The following is a 25588-nucleotide window of genomic DNA, read 5'->3' on the forward strand; positions in this document are numbered from 1 at the left end:
TGTGGCCATGTCAGAAAGTAGTTCTTAGAATATTCCTCCTGTTCAAAAAGAGCATTTCGAATTCTGAAATAAAATTAAAGCAACAGCAATAATAATAACAACAACAACAACAACAACAACAACAATAAAAACAATTACCACAATCTTAAGAAATGTGTCGAAAACAGGGTTCATTGTACGATTCAGGATATATCATGAACATTTGTTTATGAATGAAATGTTTCCCCCCAACGGTTAGCTTATCATTTCCCAACGTTGCCAACCGTCATAAACACATGCAAAATCAAGTACGTTAATATTAATTATGTAAGTGTCACAAAAAGGAATTACATCTTTCATAGTTTTCCTAACTAATGGAGATGTCTCTACTAAATGGTTAAGTTAAACAAATCTGACTGACATTTTATTGATTGTAACCGATTCTCACGACACAGTATTTGATTATGTAATCTGTACAATATCGAGCACCAAAATAAGAAAATAACCATAAAACATAAACCCCTAACTGCTGAAATTGTTAAAACAGAAACCATATAAGTGATCTAAAGATGACACTTGAGACAAAGTCTCATGCATTTGGAGGTGAAACACCCATGTCAAGAAATAAGACATGGGAGAGGGGCTATTTTTTAGATAGGATATGAGCGTCACTGCTTCACAACAAGCATATCATTCTGTTAAACGAAGAGTCAAACAATCAATGTTTTCTCACAACTCTTTTTACCGATATCATGTATAGTCTGCTAACCAAGAAACCAATCAGTGCCTGGGCTGAAGAACATCATCAAGTGACAGACTAGTCTTTCTAACTTATATTCTAATCTAAACAAGAGGTCGCTACATATGTAGTTAGGGGCTATCTACTCATTGTATGTTTGAAAAGAAATGACATTAAAAATATACAAGTACAAAATCATCAGAGTACAACGGTCTTCTGTCATAGGAGTTAACCATTAATTCGTACGTAACAAATGGAAATTCGGTTAACATATACTTATATTTTCCTTCCTGAATCATTATAATTATATTGTTACGATTCATATTCTACCATTTCGGATAGTTAATCTGCATGATTCAAACTATGACGACAAAAAAGCCTCTTTATGCATATGGTAACTTTTATAAATGTCGAGAGTTGTAAGAGCACATGCCGATGTGCATGAAAACTGTATGATATCCTTGTATACATATCCACAAAACTCTATTAACCTACTGCCAAAAACACTTTATCTCAATAGACATATATCGTTCAATTATTCATAGCATTAACACCACTAGTTATACTTTGGGACTTTTCATTATGACTCAGGAATATCTTTGCTTCAATATAGATCAGTATGCCATTAACCATGGGAAGCTTAATATTAGCAAAACATGATACAAAGGTAATTTTGAAAAAGAAAATTGTATTCATGTTTACGACTTTTACCAAACAATTCCAGGGGTACCATCATTTTCAGCAGGTTGAACATGTGCGCGCCTGCATGCGAAACGCAGACAACGTGATCTCATGTTTGGCTAATGGCGCACCGTAAGGGATAGACGATCACCAAGCAAATATTCAAAGAGACACATTGTGTACCAACATTGACGTCATATATAGAAAAAGCAACAATTTGCTCTCACATGACATTTCTGAACTGTGATCGGTTTCTGAATACCTTAACACAAACGCAAGGTAAACGAAAAGACGGAGAGATTAGAAAGAATGTTTTATCTGCCTGCACTGTATATGATCATATAGTGTAACACGATTTCCCAATCGTTGCTTTTAGCCCATTAGACTATGATAGTAATAAATGTGTTTAAAGTGATTATTGACAAATTACGCTTAAAACACTTACATTTACAGCATACCTAGTCGACATGGTTTAAAATGAAGGAATCAAACTTGAGTGTGTTTCAACAAGATGGAAACGAACAACAAACGATATGACTCCACTCGCGGTTCCTATTCTAAAAATGTTTAATGAATATGAGCCATTATTAACCTCGTGCTCGTTAAGTTCAAAACAATAATCATTTACTTGTCTAAATCACATTTAACTATTTGCAATTACAGCGATACCTAAACCAACACATACAATGAATATTGAAATAAGTTCAGGGTTCAACAATTTGCCCAAGATACGATAGTAATCGTTTTCCTGGACTGAAATATACGACGTTCTTTTCAAGTCATGCATATTTAGACCACTTTTTTGGACAGATCGTACACGAACTGTATTTGTATGACTTAATTATTTATCTTTGAAGACACTAATGTGTTTGATTAGCTGGGTTTAACGCCGCTTTTACCAGTAATGCAGTTATATCAAGGTATGTGGTGGGGGTTGGGGGTGGGACTTAAGACGATGCAGGTCTTGAATGTTAATTACTTTTGGTTAAATGCACGATAACGCATACTGATGGCGTTGGTTCGAATCCCATAAGTGCCATCAGTCTAAAAGATTTCAATGTATATCAGGTTGTGGAAACATAGCATGGTTGCTGTCAGTCAGATAAATAATACTGAGAACCTTTCATGAACTTCACCGACTCTTGACCATCTAAAACTATATATGGAAGACATATTACAATGCATGTATTAGGAATGGGTGTAAATGTTAAGATAACCACTTAGTGAGACTGAACATGCATATCATGATAATTTGCAACGCACTGTCTATTTGTTGTTTGTTGCAGTTCGTGATAAACATAAAACGCCATTAACTTCATCAAATCATATTACTTGTAAAAGACCGATTGAAAGTAAAATGGGATATATAGGGACACATTTCCATATGTTTCTCTTCTTTTGCTCTGTTACGTTTGTAGATCCTACTGACAAAACCTCAAATAGCATAATCATCATAAGTCTGCATCACTTCAATATTGTTTGACCAAGGAACATGGTATATGACTACTTGTCAATCAAATAATGCCACCAATAAAACCAGCAAATTAACTAAGGGAGAAACCTGCCCAATTCCTGGCTGGACTCTGAACAATGAAGTCATGTCCATATTTCTGTTGTGAAGGTATTTGAGACATGTGTCGTTAACATCATGTAGAGTCTGAACAACTCAAAGGATTGGCTTGGTTTCTTACAACCTTAGAAAGGAACCAAGTTCAATTATGACAAAACATTGGATTTTTCACTTTGTATACTGTTTTCCATCATGATAAGTTAAAGAAATTTAAACGTCATTGCTTTATCCATATCGCTTTTGTAATAAAATCTGATTTTTTTAATTTCCATTTTTATGTTACAATTTCCATTACAGCAGCTTTATGTTCTCCAATTGAAAGTATTTTAAGTGTACAGTGAGTAGTTTTGATGTAAATACATAGTGTGTACATTACCTCTGATATATAGTACACATACATACAAAGTACATATACAGGCAGTCAGTTATAGCATTTCGAAAAAGTAAATGGAAGGATGACCAGAAAGAATGAAAACTTGCATAGTTACAATTAGAAAACGCAATAAATTTTGAAATTTCATAATATTTTGATACTTCTTTTTGAAACCATATACAATTTCATGACTTCAGAGGTTCTAGACAACAGCGTGTGAAAAAAACTGGACTCCCTCTTTGAAACCATTGAAGTATTTAGACTCAAACTAGTCATCCCTATAGACATCAGTTTTAATACGCTTAAAGCGGATTTGTTTCATTATGGCCATGAGTCAGACGTTCTGCTTGGGTTTGCTGAGAAGTGTAACTTATGCTTCAAATATATCGATGATCTGGTAACGTTAGAAACAAATATCAAATTATCTATCATTGATTTACCCACCTGAACTAGCAAATGACGTCAAGTGAGACCTATCTGTTTCATACTTAGACCTATGCATAAAGATGCATGAACCAAAATCCTCTTCATAAGACTTTGTGGTATGAGGGATGACTTCAGTTTTTATCAGCTTTCCTCTAACGAGCAATATTTCTGTAGCTCCTTCGGTGTTTCCATGCCACAGCTTATGGGATACAATCGACCTAGCTTTTTTCAGAAATTGTTTGTTCAAGGGTACAACATTCAGTGCCTCACTAAAGCTTCCAAACAGTTGTATGGTAGACATGTGGAAGACATTTCCAAATGTGACGCATCAGTGACAGGAAGGATGACCGATGTAATTCCCTCTTTTGACTTGAACAATCTGGAACACCTGGTATCAACACTATTTCATTATGATTCAAATAAACATGTCCACGATATTGCTGGAAATGTGTAATCGACTTTGCCTTTGACGTGGATTTCTTACGGATGTTTATTGGGTTTTGTTGCTTTTGTTATCTTCTTGAGAAAGAGTCATGAGCTCATTTCTATGAAACCGATGATCACATGATGGTCACATGGCCACTAATGTGTTCACTTGTGAAGAACTGGGTCCCGGAGGAATCACCTTAGGGAGCTGAATTCCATTGAGTAACAAACAGCATGAAGACATATACCGAATGAAAAAAGAAGCTTCACACGTTTTACTTTATGTCCCAAACATACTCATATGGAACGAAATGTGTCGGTAGTAGATATACCTGGTTTATGGAAGTAACTGGTGTACACTAAAACAGGATTGCGCATTAAGGTACGCTTGGTGCACACACACACATACACACACACACAGTCAAAAGTAGGACGATGGCGTCACATTTGGATTTCATGGGGACTGCCATTTGTTTGTAGCTTGTTCAGTACCGCGTATACCCCCATCTGGCATTCACAACAGCAACGCAACGTTGTCTCATTGACAGCCTAACACCTGTGAACACAGCATTAGGCAACCTGTGCCATTGCTGTACCGACATGGCCTCCAGCTCTTGAATATTCTGGGTTTGACGTCTCAAGGCACGAAAACCTCTTCCAAGAGCATCCTATACGTTTTCGATGGGATTAAGGTCAGATGATCTCGATGGCCACTCATTGACGTCAATACCCGTCACAACACTATTCCATTGGGATGTTCCCATTTCGCCTACATCCCATTTCGCCTACAGTAATTGAGGATGGCAACTCATCCATCACTCATCCATCCCTCAACTCATCCAACCTCTCTGGTTCCAGCGCAGGTGTCATTATGGTTTACCTGTGTCAGAATCGGCCTAACATAAGAACGTTGGGCTGCGGTTCCGTATAGTCTGGGCAGTTACGCGACACACACACACACACACACGCACGCACGCACGCACGCACGCACGCACGCACACGCACACACAGAGTGCGTTGGCGTTTGCGGTCGTAAAACGATCTCGGAAATGACACGCAAATTGCCCTGGGCTTTCGACCTCACGCGTGATCCTCCTGACCTGGGGCGATCAGATGCCGTACCAATTTGATGCATACATGTCCTCAGGTTGTGAATTGTCCGTCTTCTGCATGAAATGCCACCTACAGTAGACCAGTCAGCATGGAGGATGCCAATTGCAAACTTAACATTTTTAAGGTGGGGCACCTCTCATGGTTTGTTAAGGTGTTTCTTTTCACAAGCAAATTCTCCACACTTTAGTGGTTAGGCACATGAAAATTGTGGTTACGTGAACCTGCACGCACCCCGCGTGGCTCACCTGTTTAAATAGTTGGTAAGACCTAACCATTAGGGTATTCGCCCATATTAACTACCTTGTTCTACCCATTTTCAATATAATTCATTTCTCCAAGTGTTTTTTTTGTTCAGTATGTGTCTATTCCATCGACAGAGTCTGGTCACAGCGAAGCGAGTTTCTCGATGGATGAGTTTAGAGAATGGGACCCTTTACATACAAAATTATCATACAATGTAAGATAACATAATGTGATGACAATCGGATAGGTGAATGGGACTCGACTCGAATGTAACAATCTACTAATACACATTTTTTGGGAAATGTCCTCATCACATCTACTGTAGACATCTACGAAAGGTTTACTTTGGCGTTCAATGTTGTGACCTTGGTAAAACAACTTTGAGTAAGAGTCATATGACGCTTTCTGAATTCCTCGATGAAAAAACGTACTCTATTATACCTCAACTCTATTGTACCACAAAAGTTATGTAATATTGACATCAAAGGCTTGGGCTGCTGGAATATTGATCGACCAAAAGGGGAAGTTGGCAAAAGGAATGTTTTCTCTTGCTGATAGTTTTCAGCAATTTTGAATGTTCAAATCGCCCCACTTGTCATACAATAGTCTGGATAGTTTTTGGTTACTGTGAATCTTTATGCATGCATTTATATGAAACTGGTGTGTAGAGTCTTCAAGCTCAGGTCGATATATCAATGGAAGCAAACTGACTAAGAGAACAGAAGAAAATTCTCCTTTACACAAATCTAAAGCTCCGAAAAGACTGGGGGAATACAAGTGATACTTCTTTGATAAACATCACATAGAGATGACTTCAGTCGGTGGGACAAATGAGGCAAAAAGGACTATATAAGTTGTAATCCCTTTCTCTGTAAAACAACTTATTTTTCTCTGGCATGAACTTTTTATATCTTGTTTTATTATATTTACATTCTGACACACTCGGATATAATGTGTATAAACAAAATGGCAAGTGTTATACGGTATATAGAGGATCGAGTCACAGAAGGACACTGGTTTTGGGAAAATATATTGCGCTTAAGATGTATAAACATTAGTCAGTTTCAGTTTTGAAGATCATAATGACAATGTGCAAGTACGGGTATTGATACGTTCGAGTTGGTTACAAGTGTCAAAACAAAAACATACAGAAAGATCAATTATGTTTTTGGTATGTCTTAAACTGATATGATGTGGCTTAAAGTGAAATATCAGTAGCAAAACATAAAGCTGCCAACTTTTCATGGGTATGTATTAAATATAAATATGTATTTGCAAAGACAGTAGCTAGGATTAAAAAAAAGAGGGCCATGCGCACAAACGCGATCTGTTCTTACTATATGTTTATATGTTAGATTTGCTAGCACCACAATCGAAAAGCTTTGAGTTAAACAGTTTTCATACAAGCCTCGATGGCACCATAGCATTTATAAACCATTTCGCTGTGACTGTTGTTATTTTATTTTCAGAATATGTGAAGATACTTATTTATTGAATTATGTGGATTTACATTTATAGTTGGTCTTTATTTAAGTAGCATGTTCATAGTGTAGTGTGATATTGTTAAACGTCTAATGAAATGCAAGTGATGTGATATTACATTTCACACTCATTCCTTCTGTATATGCTATTCCGTGGCCATGTTCAGATTTATTTTAAATTATAAACAATTGTGTCTGATTTTCAAAATATTATGATTTTTAGATGTTTATCATATATTGTCTTGTAACAACGTTTCTCTATAGTCATATATCTCTATTCATTACTTGATGTGATTGTCTATTTGTTATCATCTGCAGGCGAGTATCGCGCCAACCAGTGTGATCGAGTCAATTGCATACCTTGTGATAAGCGATATGGAAAGTGCAGAGGAAAGCCAAGTGGTATCTACCCTTTCCACACTGAACGTTGGACCCCAACCTTTGTCACGTGTTACGACCAGAGGAACATTGCGCAGGATGACTGCCAAGTGCCTACTCCAATCTTCTCTCCAGAGGTCCACGACTGCGTGTCCCTCTTTGAAGTACCCAAGGCCAACGGAGGTCTTCGTCCAGACTGCAGCTTCAGAGATGACGGCTATTACCCAGACGAGCAAGGCAGATGTGGAATCTTCTTTGAATGCAGAGACGGAGACTTTGAGGGCTACGATGAATGTCCTGCTGGGAAGGTCTTTGATCCAGTGAGCCTGAAATGCCAGTCTTTGGAAATTGCCGCACCTCCTTGTGGAACAGGTCAACAACCACAGTGCTATGACCGGGATGATGGCTTCCATGCCGATCCCTTTGGTAGATGTACGTACTACTTCGAATGCAGAAGGAAGAAATTCATCAGGTACAGAACATGTGACTTTGGTTCCTTTGACCCAATCCGACAGGAATGCATCATTCCAAATGAGCTGGTACCCAGACCATGTGGACTCCTTCCAAATCCCTGCGAGAGGAAATCCTCGGGGTTCCATCCTGACGCCAACACGGGTTGCAAGAGCTACATTGAATGCAGCAGGGGGATTCTTATCAGGAATGGGACATGTGCTGCAGATCAAGTCTTTAGTAGCGTAAGTGGTAAATGTGATAGGCAAGAAAACGCCGCAGAGCCTTGTGGACTCACACCATCCTGTGCAAACAAGAAAGATGGGAAATATTCTGCACTTCTGAAAGGGTGCAGTTTCTACTACGAGTGTTCTAATAGGAAATTCTTGGGATTCAAGCAGTGTTCCTATTCTCAAGGAGGGTTCTTCTTCAACGAGAAGGCGGGGAAATGTGACTTCCCACAGAATATCTGTCCGCCATGTGGTTATAAGTGGTGGGGCTGGTAAGTTTTAATAACTGTGAGATACGTGCACTTTTAATTAAAAATCGTTTTAACTGTAACTGCTCAGATACATGATAAAGTGTAATCTTATGGCCTCTTTTCTAAATTGCCGATTGGTTGATTAACTCTGATTAACGAGCACATTAAAATTCTATGAAATTATAGTACTAAGGCCATTTGTATAACTTGATGTTTTTAATAATGACTAAGTCAGTTTTGAGTGATTATTTATACACATGTATGTGTTTGCAGCTAACATTTATTTTCAGCTATGAAGATTATTCTCAAAAATAATCTTTAGTTTCGCCTGAATTAAAACCTTTGACAGCAGGGGAAAAGATGGAAACCTATCCTTTACAAGTTTGACATCTAGTGATCTAGTTACTAGTGTAGTTTAGCGAGAAAACTAGTCCTGTAAATAATGCATGATAGATTAAACAAACACGGACGAAACTGGAATACAGGTATGATAAAATGGAAGGACAACATGGTGCTAATTTACTTTAAAAAAGCATGCATAATTGCAAACTCATTAGATACAGATATTTCTATTCTGCAGACAAAGTTTTGTAAATTCATAAACATTCTGAACGATATAGATACACCATTTCCATGTCCTCGTTAATACAAAGTTGATACGAATGTCCATGTTTACTTATTGTTTGTATTTATATGTTTATAGCTGAGTGTATTTTCTATGCTCAATGACCACTATAACTATCCGGAGAAAACATATAATTTCGAAACATTTTGAACTGTTTATACATGTAGAGAACACAGAAAAAAGTAATCGTTGGAGTATGTTGTGTGGCAATTAGGTCTGAGATGATTCTGATTTACATTGAAAATGTACATGATTTGATCTAAGAATAGTTTAAGACATGTCAGACATACTTCGGGGCGGTCGGGTAGCCTAGTGGTTAAAGCGTTGGCTCGTCACGCCGAAGATCCGGGTTCGATTCCCCACATGGGCACAATGTGTGAAGCCCATTTCTGGTGTCCCCCGCCGTGATATTGCTGGAATATTGCTAAAAGCGGCGTAAAACTAAACTCAGTCAGTCAGTCAGTCAGACATACTTCCGATCTATAAATGAAAACAAATCATGCTACAATAACTACAATTCCTTACCTCCTGCCTAGGTAACTGACATGTCAGACAACGTGAGCCATGATATCAGAAACAAGTGTATGATTTTATAGATAGACATTGCTTTAACTCAGAAACTGTTTGATCTCATAAGCACGTTTGGAAAGTAGAAAGCGAGAAAGGATTCTCAAGAATCACAAAATTCAATGAGATCAAACATTTTCCCAACAGGTAGCTTGTTATAAGTTCAGGTCTCATGCCATATCTCCGAATCTCGTTTCAGTTCCCGGGCAAACTCCTTCCGGTAACAGTGCCGCCATCTTGGATGTCATCCCTGTGAGAATGTGATAAGTGAGACTGAGTGAGAGTGATCGCCCACTATATATAATACCTGGATATATAGACGATAACATTTACATCTAATTATTCTGCTTTTATAATCAACAAGGCCTTCCCTCTCAGAATGATGAATATATGATCGATGCCATGTTCTTCTCTTAAAAGAAGTACTATCGTACGAGCTATTTAACAAATTTAGGTACCCTTATTGAGAAAACATTACCTAAACTTCGACAAGTGCTGGCATTACATTTGAGTTTCCGATCAATCACCGATGTACTAAAATGGTAGGAATCCAAATGATCATTTCGAGGAAAATGCAATACTTCAGTACTGTGTAACGTAACTATGCACGCGTGTTACAGAGAGCAGGGAAGGTCTTCATGTGTACCATATGATTAACTTAATGTGCTGTATATATGTACATATGTAAAAATCCAATGTATGATCTATATTTTTTCAGTCCAATCCTACGATCTCCAATGAAATGGATTGAAGTGTACAAAGTATACATATATATACATATTCCAACATGTAATCAAAATAAATTTTATAATATACTGAATCTATGGTTTGTTTGATGTATAACAGTTTACGACGATTAGTGACCTTTGCTTGAAGGTAGCTTTGAGCCGATGACGTTTAAACAAAACGTTGGCGGAAATCCCAAAGACACGCAGATTGGGAACGTTACCGTTGTCAATCCCCCCGTATAGACGTATGGTGCTGACGCACCAAAGGTCATAAACGGCTCAGTTCTGGAATCAGACTGACTGAGTTTGGTTTTACGCCGCTTTAAGCAATATTCCAGCAACATCACGGCGGGGGACACCAGAAATGGGCTTCACACATTGTACCCAAGTGGGGATTCGAACCCGGGTCTTCGGCGTGACGAGCCAACGCTTTAACCACTAGGCTACCCCACCGCCCCTCTGGAATCAGAACACAGAACCAATGAATCTCTACATAGCACATTTTGCATCCGGGATCTCAAGCGTACCAAGATCGTTATGGTGAATGATTGAATTTGGTTTAACTACGATTTGAAGAGTTACATCATGGCGTGTCATTCTTGGATGAAGGGAAAGCCCGAGGTGGTAGACGTTTATAAATACAACTTACATGCATCCCACGAGCATGATTGTGAGGCAAATGTAGGACTCCGATCCAATATCACAGGTTTCTGGCAAGGATAAGTAACTTAACTGCGCAAAGAATTGCTGAACCATGGACAATTAGGGTTGTTGTTTGAGGCCTCACTCAGCAATATTCCAGCTATATGGCTGCGGTCTGTAAATAATCGAGTTTGGAGACAACCCTGTGATCAACAGCATGAGCATCGATCTACGCAATTGGGATACGATGACATGTGTCAACCAAGTCAGCGGGCCTGACTACCCGATCCCGTTAGTCGCCTTTTACGACAAGCATGGGCAATTAGGTAATACGTGACTGGAGAAAATGCAATCACCGTCCATTGATACTACATCATCATCCTTAGGTATGCAGAGCCAGCATGAGTGTACAAAGATTTAATTACAAAATACAGATTACATCAAAACAGCAATGCAATACTGTTCAGTTACCCACAGTCTGGGAGATGGGCAGTGGTTATCAGCTTTGGTGAGCTCTTATGATTATGGAAGGTCATTGTCGCGTTTATTTATGAAGTGTTAACCCCCGTCCACAACAACACCACCACTGATGTGTGGACATGGATCATACAATATATAACAGTACATGTTAGATTAGATATGACGAAAAATCCATACATATGAAAACGGACCTACATTGAAAGGAAAATATCCATTAGTGTTATATCACTTAACGTGTATATGATATTATATGTGCCAACGAAGCGTTTAATCACGTGTGTTAGAAAAGAGCCTATTGTGAGCTGCTCCACGAGTAAATTACATAAGTATAAGAGAGTGAGTGAGTTTAGTTTCAACGCCGCTTTTAGCAATATTCCAGCAATATCACGCCGGGGGACACCAGAAATGAGCTTCAAACATTGTACCCATATGTCGGGAATCGAACCCGGGTCTTCGACATGACGAGCCAACGCTTTAACCACAAGGCTACCCCACCGCCCCACATAAGTATAAGTACTTATGCTTCCTATATACAGTATTTCTGATTTCATGTCAAACCAATATGACAAGAATAGGGAAAAATCGACTTGAAAAAATCAAGAGAATCGACGAATCTAAATCAAAATGTGTATTGTACTTAAATAGGGTCTGTCACATCTACGTTACATATGTAACATGGCTCAAGTTGATTGTTTTCAACGTAGTCTAAAAGACGCTGTAAGTGCGCGTCCTTCACTTAATCAACATGTACTCAGGCATACGAGAAACAACGTACAGTTTGGAGGAAGGTTTGCAGAGGGCTAATATGGCCACCTGGCATGGACAAGAGTGCATTAGCATTAGCTAAATTTCCCGTTTAACATTGGCAGCTATCTACACGTCAGGGTTATTTAAATCATTGTTCGAAGAGAGATTACCGCTGGATCCTGTTTAATTGCACAGGCAGTACGAATGTGAGCAGAACAAGTGAATAAAGAAAAAGCTCTTTGCAGGTAAGATTTACTAAGCCCAGCAGATGAGGAGGAAGAATTAACGTAAATCTCCCGTGACGTGAGCCAAGGAAAATACACACATTTCCTCGCAACGTTCTGGATCCTCACATCACGTACTGTTTCGATAGAAAGTCATTTCCTCCTTAATGACACTCCCAGTTGTGATGTGTTGTAGATGGACCAGTTGAGGAGTTTAGTCACATGAGGAAGTTAGTTGTTTTTATTTAGTTATTGACACAATATATAACGTCTTAATGTAAAGAAATCACAACAAGCGTTACACACATAACTGCAAACGTGTTAGCGTTTTTCCTGGTTCAGTGAGATAAATGCCAGATATCACATGTGTTGTAAAAACCAACATGCACATGTATGTAGTATTTTTATTAATACGCTGTTGGTATTGTGTTGCAACATGTGATGTTTGTACTTTAATAAACCACACATACATCTGATGAGAGGCATACTAATCAGATGCATACATGTTCATGTCATAAAAGTTACATTGGAACTATGTATGAGGTACCATCCCATTACCCCTACATCCCATTACCCCTACAGCTTATAACAACAAAGTTCACCGTCCAATGCACTGCTAATCCCCTTCCATTTACCTGTTACCTGGACAATGGACTAGCCCAAACACATGAACACAAGATTTAATGTTTTAATTTATGGATTTAATTACACAAATAAATGAATATAATACACAGATATCTTCCTGGTCGTGACATGAATATGAGCAGCAGGTCATGTTAACTTTTTAATGTTAATTTTTGTCTTTTAAACAAGTCTCTATCCCAATTTGAGGAGATGGCCCACAGCGTCAAGGAACTGCATTGGTGTTTTCAGCCCAAGATTGAGCTGCTCCTTGAGGCGACACAAACGATGCTCCATCTCTCTGTACACTCTCTTTCTGCTTCTCTGTGCTGCTCCAAAGTCTATCTGGGAAATTTTCGCTCTCTCAGCGTGTTCAACTTTCCTGATCACCTCCACAAATCGGTAGATGTTGGGGTGTCGATGTGGGAGTCCCCGGTTCAGGCGGTTGTGGAATCTCTCTAGGTTGTTGTTTGTCCTTGGACCTGTTGTTGAATGATGGTTCCACAGTGGCAGACCATCAAGTAGTCACCATGTAATCGTTGAAAGTGGCCGCTCTTGGTACATCGGGAGCGTCGTCCATGGCGTCAACCCACGTGTCCTGGATACTGTTCTGGGGTAAAAGGGGTTGTCCAGCCGCTCTTCTTACCCATCTGGATAATTCCAGATCCTCTCTGTAAGCAACAGCAAGTCCCAGATCCTGGACCTTCCTCCAAAGCGCCTGACAGTATCTCTCTCTCTATAGCATGAATTGCCGCCAGCTCAAAGTCTGTCTGGACACAGGATGGGGCAAGCGGCCGGTTAAGTCTCTGCTGAACTTCATTCTTGATGAGTCTGACGAGTCTGGTGGAGTAGGTCTCAGTCTGACTGTCGGGGAGTAAGGTGAAGATGAGGGGATAGGTTGTGGTTCCACGTCTTGCATGTAGGGTGTACACTTGATTCCACGGACCAGGGCAGGCAGTAAAGGTTCCATCCATATCGATGATTTCAGATGACTGCAAGGCCTGAAGACTATCTATGGTGCCAAATGCCAGGATCTTATCGTCATCACCATCTGAAAACAGGAGGAAGGGTCGACCATCTGTTGTCTGCGTCCAGGAATCTTGAAGGTTCACTTCCGATCTCGTCTGCGGCAAAACAGGAATTGTTTTCTGTCGATGGCGGTACATAGCACTGCTCATGGTCGGGAAGGATGGCATCAATGGTATCTTATCATCGTCCAAGTTCGTAATCTCGTTGTTGTAGAGGGTGTGCATCGATGTTGACTCCTCCCTCGCTCTCTTCCTCAGGTTGCTGACAAACCGGACCTTCTGGCTATCCTCTGGCGGATGATTTGCTCCGTCGCATTCCTCAAAACATTTCCGACTGTTGTGGCTCTGCCTCTGCAAGTTGACTGGACACACTTCCAGTGTACACAAGACTGTCTCTCGACATTCTTAGTGTGTAGATAACCCTCAAATAGGACTTGGGTGCCACCTTCCGTCATCAAACTTTGCGAAGACCAGCCATGTTGATGTCATGTTATTTCAACATCTCACTTGTCTCATCTCTGTCAATTTCAGCATTTAATTTCATCTTAACAAACTTTCTCTAACCAAGAACACCTTAATCCTTTCTAAGTTGTATACACAACATGTTAATCGCTCCCATGGGTAAGTTCATTATGCCAGACAGGTAAATGCCGTGTGTTGTTTTAACTAATTGTAGGGGTACTGGGATGTAGGGGTACTGGGATGTAGGGGTAATGGGATACAACCATGTATGACCTGCGGATCTTTTAGTGTGTATCATCTGCTAATTGCAAATTTCATATTACAATATAACCTGTGCATACAAAAGCGTGACATGTTGTAAGACGTATCAAATCAGAGAGACTGTCAATAAGAAAGTGTTCATGTCTTGGCTGCAGTACAACCAAGGTTTTGCCATACACTTTGGAATACTTTCCAACTAAATGCCACTTGTAGAAGTTAAAATGCCTCTTAAGGAAGTTTTCCAACTGTATGTTTGGTCACTTATGTTCACAATTTTAATTGAGCAGTATACAGAGATATAGAATCCTAATGGCTTGATTTCCTTTTTAAACCAGCACAAGAACGTGTGGGGTCGTAGGCAAGCCCAACAGTTCATATACACTTCTACTTTTGGTGTCCAATATTGGTATCATATAATCTAGTATGTTTATCAATATTCATAAATCAACTGAAAAAAAGGTTCTCCACAGACAGACAGGTTTATTTCATAATTCTGGCCATGAGGCCAATAGTACAAAATGACAACTTGGATTTAAATTTTTACAGAGCGCATGGACTTGATTTTGTTTACAAAAATTGCTAGACGGAGTATGATATTATGTGGTATTTAGAAGATGTACAAAGTTTTGTTTATTTGGGTTCATAATATAGATACTTGGTATGTAGTGAGTTCTTACCGCTGCATATAAAGGACATTTCATTAACACGTGATACTCATCTTTTGGTACACTTTTACAATAATCTCACATAGTTTCTCCACATATAGTTCACGAAGACCACACCGCGTCTACTTACAAAGTAGGCATATCAATCATGTTATCATAATTCACAATATACATCTGCCACACCAAACGTTATGCAGATCGGTATAATATAGATTGACGCAGTTACGTATGAAAATACTTGCTATCAAAAGTACCTAGCTTATATATGTAATATACACATAAGCATTAATTAAGTATTACCCACTATTTATATAATAAGTACGAAAACACCACATGTAGTTGTAGGTGCTTTGTAAACTAAATTCCGCACAATTATATGGTAACTTACCGTATTTACTCTGATTAAAAGCACATACAAAACTGAAATGGAAGTTGGTAACAGTTTAATTGCGAGAGGAATATAGAAAAGCGTGAATATCAATAATATCTGTTCTGCGTTGTTCTGCAAATGGGCGATTATGTTAAGCGTTATCATCCACGAATATGATGACTGGAAAGGGGATGGTTATCAAAATGTGGCACAACGGCGGTATGCAGGACGTTGACCATTGAGTTCCCCAGATACTGAAATGAGATGCAACTTGCAGGAATACGAACCCCGACCGCACACTATCACTGAGCCACCACCAAAGGGGTCGGCTACATGGGTCATCTCCTGGTGATATTCCTCGTTACGACGTCTCCATACTCGACCACGGACGTCGGTAATGTTTACAAGAAAGCCTTTTATCAGGCAAATGAACTCGACGCCATGTCTTGAAGTTGCCGTTTTCGCTGAGCCTGAGGCTGTTCCTGTCTGTGAAGAGAGTACGTCTGATCGGATGACATTCCCTCTGATCATCAGCCCGAAACTGCTTCTGTAACAGTGGAGAGACGGCATGAGTCATGGGATTGCTTCTTGCCATACGTGTAAGGACTCCGTCATTACGGCCCAGATCTTCCCGGTCTTAACGATCGTTTACTTCACCAGTGGTCACGTGCTTCATCACGAGTAAAAACCGTGTGGCTAATGTTCGAGTTAGCTTCGATGTTGCGACAGGACATACCCGCGTCATGCATGCCAATAATTTGCTATCGTGCTTTTTCTAAAGGTCTGTGTCTTGCCATTTAAAGAAAAATCATGAATTATGTCATCTATTAAAGCAGTTCAGTAAACTACTGTATTGCACATACTGCAATTATTAAATTTATACCCCAATGTACTTGGCACCTTCACTTTTGCGGTATAATGATTGAGACCAAAATGAAATAACTGCCCTGGGATATGGTGCTTAATTAATGTCCGTGTGTCCAGGAGGATCACGGCGTATCGGAGTAATTGTGGCGACCACTATTGCATCGGTGAAACCTTCAGACCCGGAACATCAGACTCAAAGAACACCAATCATCACGTGGAAAGCTATTAAATTCATGTCCGCCAGCAACAACTGGCGTCAAAGGAAGCCATAGACATCAGAAGATTCCAACCGTGACCAGGGAACTCACTTTGGTCTTAATAAGTTCATTATCTGTGTTGCTAACCATCTAGCTGCCTTCCACGTCATCACTTTTCCCATCAGTGCTGTTCCCACTCGTGATCCTGCTTTATCAGCCTGGATTTACTCCTGACTACAATTTTATATTGACTTTGCCATTAGACTATAGACTTCCCTTAATGAGTGTCCACCTGTGTTATTTGATCAATTTTGTTTAAAATGTACATATATAGCTGTATGCTTTGTAGTTTTCATTCACCTAATGAAGGAGTAAGCATTTCCCTGGGAGATGATTATCTCAGCATACTCCGATGTGAGAATAACCTCGGCGGGTGTACGTAGGGAGCAAGGGGCACTAAAGGTCTATCCCTAAACAGTGACTTGGACTGAAAATGGAAATACTGGACTTCCCAAACATATCGGTGTTTCACCTTCAGGAGATCTTGACGTCTAATAATAGACAGGTCTTCCACCTACATCTCACTAAATTATTTAATATGAAATCCAAGTCAGTATGTTTACTGCAGTAACACCGGCATCAACCTGATCAAAATTGCACCCAAAATACCTATAGTCTGTTTGCTGCAAAATCGTGAAATGGCAAATAAAAAACTATATATTCGAAAGACATTTGTCCATACATGTACCATATCGTCACTAAATTTGTTTAACAAACGATCATGTAAATGTTGTTTTTTTAATGGCTGTTTTAACAAGGGAGTAAGACTTGCACAAGTCTGTAAGGTAATGCTTAAAAGCTTAAATGATAATTTCTAATTTATATATGTAACACGGACCGGGGTCCTTAGTCCGCTTTTCTAGGCTTGCCTCTTTAAAGAATAGAATTGTTATACATCCATGGGATCAGCATTCAGTACAGCCTTGAGCAAGGCTGCAAGGGGGTATACTGCGTCAATACCTTTTTGAATTCATTCTGGTCAAAGGGGAACAACTCAGCTGAAGTGGCTGAGCCCACGGTCGTAAAACGCCAGTAAAATGTTGTCTTTCACTTGTTTAAATCGAGTATCCCAAGCATACATCAAATACATTGCTGCTCGATGATGCAGGTAAATAGAGATTTCTACACGAGTGTCTGTCAGATTCCATTTATCTAACAACGTGTTTGTCTGTCAGATTCCATTTATCTGAAAACAGCGGATACGTTTTTATACAGTAACTTATGTTTTCAAATGAACAATCACCAAATTGTATACAACCTGAAAAGTAAAATGTATAACCATAATGTGTGTATTGAAACATTCCTAAAGTGGAATGAGTGCGTTAATTATGTATGTAACGCTCCTACATTTTGAAACTAGATGTATCGGTATTCCGTTAAGCAGTGGTATATTATCACAGCGAATTTGCTCTATTGCTCTTATACTATATGAAGTTTCAGAACAATGCTGCTAATCTTACATGAATGTCAAAGGTATACACAGGAATGTAGACATACCAGGAAATCATCTACTGTTGTATGTCAGTCTGTTGTTGGAAATGTTGTTGGAAATGTTGTAATTACATAACATATTGTTTATGTAAATATTCAGTAGCGGGCAGTGATGTGCATGTCGCTATATTTAGACCAAGCGCCGTTCGATTCCTCACGTGGGTAAAATGTGAGAAGCCCATTTCTGGTGTCCCTCGCCGTAATATTAGAATAATCTCACATTACATCAAAACCAGCCGTTGTGTGAACATCACTCATCATTGATATCCAGTTCAAGACTAATATTGTAAACTGGCATTGTAATTGTACTACCCCAGAGTTTGTACTGGTACTCCTTTTTCGTCTGCCTTTATAGTTCCTTTGCAGTAATTTGCAATGATTGGTAAATCTAGTTAATTTTATATTAAAATCGTCAAGTGTATAGTATTTCTTTGTTGATTGGTAATCTTCTAGTAAATAACAAATTGTTTTCTTTGGAAATCGATAAGTAACAGTACATGAACTAATGTGAACTGTTTTTTCAAAGTCCCTGTGCACCAGAGCCAAACATCACGCAACTAAACATAAGTTAGTTTGGCTTTGCATTATTCAGTTCTCTGCAGGATACATGGTTATTGTTGTTTCAACACATTGTGAATTGCCAAGGAAATTCACTCTTGTATCAACAATATACAAACGTCTGAAGTTCACGCTGACACCGTCAAGGACATACTTCAAGCAACGACAAACACCGTTTGACATAAACTATTGCTCTCGACCTTTTAAAGCATGGACCATAGTTCCCTGAAAGAAGAATCAGGGATATTTACACGTTTTGTCTGCACCAGCTTTTCTCTCTGTTGAACAAACATTGTTCCCACGATTGTATGTACTCCCTGGTGTGTTATGACAAAGCGTTTGGGTGGATTGCAGCGCGTTGTCAAATGGGAGCTGGGAGGATCTAAAAACAAGAATGATAGACTTGACAAAGCACAGTGGAGTTTACTATCCAAGTGTACTTTCAACACAAAAGTGAACATCTTCACTTGTCCATTATTAGTAGAACTTGGAAGTCATTTTACGTTCCTGAGAATTGATTTTTAGGAAACAGAATAAGAAGTAGACGTGGTGACGTAGATCAGTTTACTGCAGCCATTGTGCTTTGTTTTGTTTCGTCAAGTGTGACTCGTTCGCACTTGAAGGTTCTAGTTCATTATGTATACTATATAGTAAATGATCACAGGCTGGTGTTTGAATGATGTGCATTACATAACGAAACATAGCAACAAGACGTTTCAAATTGACTATTTAATTGAGACAGTAAGAAATGACATAGTACTATAAATACGATTCATTACTATTTCGTGTCTTGGGATTGAATACCCGTCTTCGTTGCCCGTGGCAATCCCGTGGCACTGTTGTGAAGGGTTTGGAACAAATACACAAGTCAAGCCCCGAGAATCCAGTGACTGACATCATGAATGTCGACCTACGTGATTGAAAAAGGATGATATGCATCTACCAACTCAGCGAACCTGAGCACCCAGCCTCGTTAGTCTCTCTGATTAAACACCAATTCTCATCCAGACATTTTGTCTCCGATATTCAGTGGAGCCCCGCTTATCCGGATCAGATAATTGAAACTCATAGAGGATATTTACGTTAAATGAAATGCATACTGGATAAAATGCTTCATTTAAACGGAAATACAGAAATACACACTATATAATCGTGTCCCATTCAGTGGACAGCCACCACGCTTGACGATGTATTTAATTCATCACCTGGCATCCAACACCAAAGGGTCGGTTATCATGAGATCACATCTGAATGTAAAACCAATCTCGAATATCTTCCGAAAGAGCGAAACAAAAAATAGAAATGAAAACTACAAGGATAGATCGTTGACAGTGAGGGATGACACGTGAAGAGCACCAGGCGGGATTATAGTATTATGTTTGCATCGTCTTACATAATGATAATAATAATCGGGAAGATTCTGTTTGACCTGTTGCTGATATGTTGAGCATGCCAGTCGCAGAAGTATGGTATTTGTGTCACAAAGTTTGTATCTGATAATACGTTATTGGTCTTAACACATATGTCATACTGTGAACCAAAATAATTTAATACCCATATACTCAGTCAATATATCTAAATATTTGAAATAACACTGAATATGCAGTTCAATCAAACAGGTGGCTTTAAGCTCATTCAGAGTGTATGTATTCAGCATTTTGTTTGATAAGGAAATCCCCTCCGTTCACGTTTAACTGGATGAAGATCTAATAATTACTATTGCCATCTACTTTATAACAGTTTTAATATTTCCGTTTTGAGTTATATACATATATAAGTAACAGTACACCACCCAATGCAAGACGTATGAGATCATCGGTGGGAGAAAGAATTTGGGGATGAAGAGGCAGGTAATTGTCAAATTTGCATTTTTCTGGGATAGAAATACAGTCTGAGAAATGAAACATCCGAAAAACAAACGGCACAATCCGTCTATCTCAACGAGGACATGGCAAGTTAGAAACAAGTTATATAAGAGTCATTTGAAAAACCTGACTATGTACATGGCACATGACGACAGGAGGTATCTGAATATCACATATGTGAACAGCCTGAGGAATTAAATTCCTTTAGTTATGAATCAGTCCAAGGTGTATGCAACCGACGATAAAATCCCAGAGTTTCCATAATCTTAAAATATCCAAAAACAGTCAGTTTGTGATAAATGATACTATCTGATTTAAGTCTATTCTATTAATCATGTTCTAATTTCTACTGGTTGATATTTCAAACTGAGTAACTGTTTGAACCATACACTGGATTTGCATATGCATCAGATTCTATAGCACTTTGTATATGAAATCTAAACGATGTACATTCATTAAGAAAGACTACTGATCGTATGATGTAGCACACATACATGGTATTTACATCAGATTATTGTCATTATTTACATAGTAGTGAACAAAATGAACGTTAAATATCTACACAATAAATATGTCCAATGTTACAGGTAAATCACTGACCTAAGTTATATGACATATTTGTGTGACAACGAGGTTTTCATAATCACTTTCAATATAGATTCAGAACGTCAGTGCAATAAAAATACCCAGTCTTGACTATCCCCGGGAACAAATTCCGTTTGGTGTAAAGGACAACTATAGCTGTGAAAACAATATGAATGAATCACTGAACATCAGTGATGATAGTAGGTTCGCGTAAAGGGTAAGCATGTCCTGATCTAGAGGGAGCACCCGCCATTCACAAAATGTCCCTAAAAATGGAAGTATGTTTTGCACGTTTTGCATCTCATTACACCTGCTATGCGATGGCGGTCTGTAAAAAAACGGACAATCAAGTGACCGAATGACTGAACAATCCAGTCAGATAATTTAGAATTACGAGTACTGTGTAGAAGTACAGAGATTCCAATGCTTATAAGAAATAGATTTGTTTCACAATAACTGGGGGTCATTTGAGAAATGTTTGTTTGGGTACATCACATCATTTTAAATGTTGATTGGCACAAAACGTAGTCCTGGAGACGAAGTCCGCAGGAAATATGTTCTTTGTCCGAGAACATCACCAGCAAGAATGGATCTCTGGTGTGGATTCTGGTTTGTTCTACTTCCGGCTCTTTGCTGCCGGCTACGAGTTAGACTATCTACAGGGGACCTTTCGAAATATCACCTAAATACTCTCCCTATAGATTACAGGGGTCTCACGCGGTCGATGCACATTTATCCATCATATGACATTGCATAAAAGCCATGGTTCTCGTCTTCACTCTGGAACTTTAGTCTTTGTGTTCTCCTATTTTTCTAGGACACCCACACACACTTCGGCTGTCTTATTTGATAATAATACAAGTTTACGTTTGAATAATTCCAGTACTGTTTCCTTGTGGTATGTACATTGGTCTTGTGATCCCCCATCAATTATGTTGCAACACAAACAGCATGATGGTACAAATCGAACTTGCTATACATGTGGGTATCGACATTATACAAGATCGTGTGCCACTAAGAAGTTATCATGTTAAATTACAACCATGCACTAGCATGGCTAGCTATAAGTGAATAATGAGACTCCATGTGAAAGAATTCAATCAATAATGTTCTTGGGTGAATTACAAACAATGTACATACACTCTGTGCCTCTGTATCTACAACCAGATAAAGGGAACTCAACCCAATCAACTGATCAGCAATTCTGGACATATACATGGGGTGGATTAACTTTACTTCACTGTTTTACTATAGTACAAGTGTGATGGTTTACTTGTTCATTTCATAATTTATATGCATATTTATATGCATAAATTATGGTTAACGTTAATAAGAAGTTAGTGTGTTACTGGTATACGTTGTCCGTCCCTCGTGCATAATTAAGTAAACACTCCTATAAAATATTTGCCTTCGTCTCACTGACTCTCATTTGCATGATATAATCCATAAACTTATTACGATCCCTTGAGAGAAATGCTTTTGGTGGTAGGTATTATGTACATGAGGCATAAGCAACTGACTGTTTTTGTAAATGTCCGTCATGAAGCTATACAAATATATCTGTCACAAAATCAGTACAGCTGTGGTAAAATCAGTACAGCTGTGGTGTTGTGTAAGTTATACAAACCTGAATATCATAAGAAACATCAATTGCCTTGGCGATAGTACAGACTCGATAATACCCTCGCGTGAATGATTGGTTATACACGAAAAATGTTACTATATGACAAATGAACTTGCAATGATTTCTATAAGAAAGACTTCTACTACACTTGACCATATAACTCTAAATGTCGATGATTGATTTCCACTGATTACGGACCATAGGGGAACGTATATATTAGTGAAATCACATTGATAAACCAAATCAACATTTCCTGAAGATACTCGTATACTGTTTTACATCTTACAGAAGCGGTGAATATGGCAAATTTTAATATATATACATACATTTGAAATTATCAACTAAGGGAACGTTCATAATTTATGGCTGGGGGTGGATGTGGGTTGGGGGTGGGTTGGGGTGGGGTGTGATGATGATTTGTACAATGTGAATGACCCCCTAAACTTTATGTACAAAGTAAGTGACCCCCACCCTCCCTCCTTCTCATAATGTTTTAAGCATAATTTAAAAATATTTTTATGTACAAAATTGCTGACCCCTCTCGTGCATGTGTACAAAATTGATGACCCCCGTACGTCCCCAGAACAAAATGGGTGACCACCCTTTAAAATCATCATCATCACCCCACCCCCGAGCCATTATTTATGAACGGTCCCTTTTTTAACTGAACGTCCATTCTAAAATTACATACAGATACGGGTATACATATAAATCTTTGAATGTTTTACTCAAATTTGTATCTGTCTAGCCAATGGAAATGTTATGCCACTATTCGAAACTATAGACTAATATCTTTGATTATCTGTCTCTGGATACTCTTCGAACGAGTTGTGTTCAAGCACTTGCACAATTATTTTCATGAGAATTCATTATTGTACCTATTTGAAGCCTTTTGCCAATAAATAGAATTATTTCTTCTAGTGTGCAAGGCAGTCGATAGCAAAGAGTTCGATTGTGTGCGATTGGGATATTACTTTCTGTGATATTACAAAAACATATCTGACAGAGTAGGGAACAGCGGGTTTATATATAGATTGAAAAGTTATGATTAAAACTGCGAGTTTTGCTTGAGCAGCTTGCTGATTAGCAAAAAAACTTTAAACCTGTGTGTCTCTTTAGTAATACATTGACTGATATTGAAGCTTCAAAATGTGTGGTGCCGAGAGAAAGGGATCGGTACTTGGTCCGATCCTATTATTACTATCGGGCTAATTATTCAAAACATCAGATGCCCCAAAAAATGTCTTTCAAAATGAATGAGCTCAAGACTGGGTTATAATATATACTCCACGCATAAGCAACTGACTGTTTTGTAAATGTCCGTCATGAAGCTATACAAATATATCTGTCACACAAAATCAGTACAGCTGTGGTAAAATCAGTACAGCTGTGGTGTTGTGTAAGTTATACAAACCTGAATATAATAAGAAACATCAATTGCCTTGGCGATAGTACAGACTCGATAATACCCACGCGTGAATGATTGGTTATACACGAAAAATGTTACTATATGACAAATGAACTTGCAATGATTTCTATAAGAAAGACTTCTACTACACTTGACCATATAACTCTAAATGTCGATGATTGATTTCCACTGATTACGGACCATAGGGGAACGTATATATTAGTGAAATCACATTGATAAACCAAATCAACATTTCCTGAAGATACTCGTATACTGTTTTACATCTTACAGAAGCGGTGAATATGGCAAAATTTAATATATACATACATTAATGTCCTTCTCATAATGTTTAAGCATAATTTAAAAATATTTTTATGTACAAAATTGCTGACCCCCCTCTCGTGCATGTGTACAAAATTGATGACCTCCGTACGTCCCCAGAACAAAATGGGTGACCACCCTTAAAATCATCATCACCCCACCCCCCGAGCCATTACTTATGAACGGTCCCTTTTTCTAACTGAACGTCCATTCTAAAATTACATACAGATACGGGTATACATATAAATCTTTGAATGTTTTACTCAAATTTGTATCTGTCCTAGCCAATGGAAATGTTACGCCACTATTCGAAACTATAGACTAATATCTTTGATTATCTGTCTCTGGATACTCTTCGAACGAGTTGTGTTCAAGCACTTGCACAATTATTTTCATGAGAATTCATTATTGTAACTATTTGAAGCCTTTTGCCAATAAATAGAATTATTTCTTCTAGTGTGCAAGGCAGTCGATAGCAAAGAGTTCGATTGTGTGCGATTGGGATATTACTTTCTGTGATATTACAAAAACATATCTGACAGAGTAGGGAACAGCGGGTTTATATATAGATTGAAAAGTTATGATTAAAACTGCGAGGTTGCTTGAGCGGCTTGCTGATTAGCAAAAACTTTAAACCTGTGTGTCTCTTTAGTAATACATTGACTGATATTGAAGCCTAAAAATGTGGTGTGAGAAAGGGATCGGTACTTGGTCCGATCCTATTATTGCTATCGGGCTAATTATTCAAAAACATCGAATGCCCCAAAAAATGTCTTTCAAAATGAATGAGCTCAAGACTGGGTTATAATATATACTCCACGCATATGCGAAATCGAAGTTTTTGTAATAAGA

General features: G+C 38.5%; 1 protein-coding gene across 1 annotated transcript; it reads left to right on the forward strand.

Moving 5' to 3' along the window:
* The first annotated feature begins 6358 nt into the window (after positions 1 to 6358).
* Positions 6359 to 8365, forward strand: LOC124263621 (chondroitin proteoglycan 2-like). Its single transcript, XM_046698273.1, has 2 exons — positions 6359 to 6371; positions 7350 to 8365. The coding sequence occupies exons 1-2, from the start codon at positions 6359 to 6361 to the stop codon at positions 8363 to 8365; spliced, it is 1029 nt and encodes a 342-aa protein (XP_046554229.1).
* The last annotated feature ends 17223 nt before the right edge of the window (positions 8366 to 25588 follow it).

This window comes from Haliotis rubra, unplaced genomic scaffold, assembly GCF_003918875.1.
Source record: "Haliotis rubra isolate DU_JTF1 unplaced genomic scaffold, ASM391887v1 Scf120, whole genome shotgun sequence".
In the NCBI taxonomy this organism is placed as follows: domain Eukaryota; kingdom Metazoa; phylum Mollusca; class Gastropoda; order Lepetellida; family Haliotidae; genus Haliotis; species Haliotis rubra.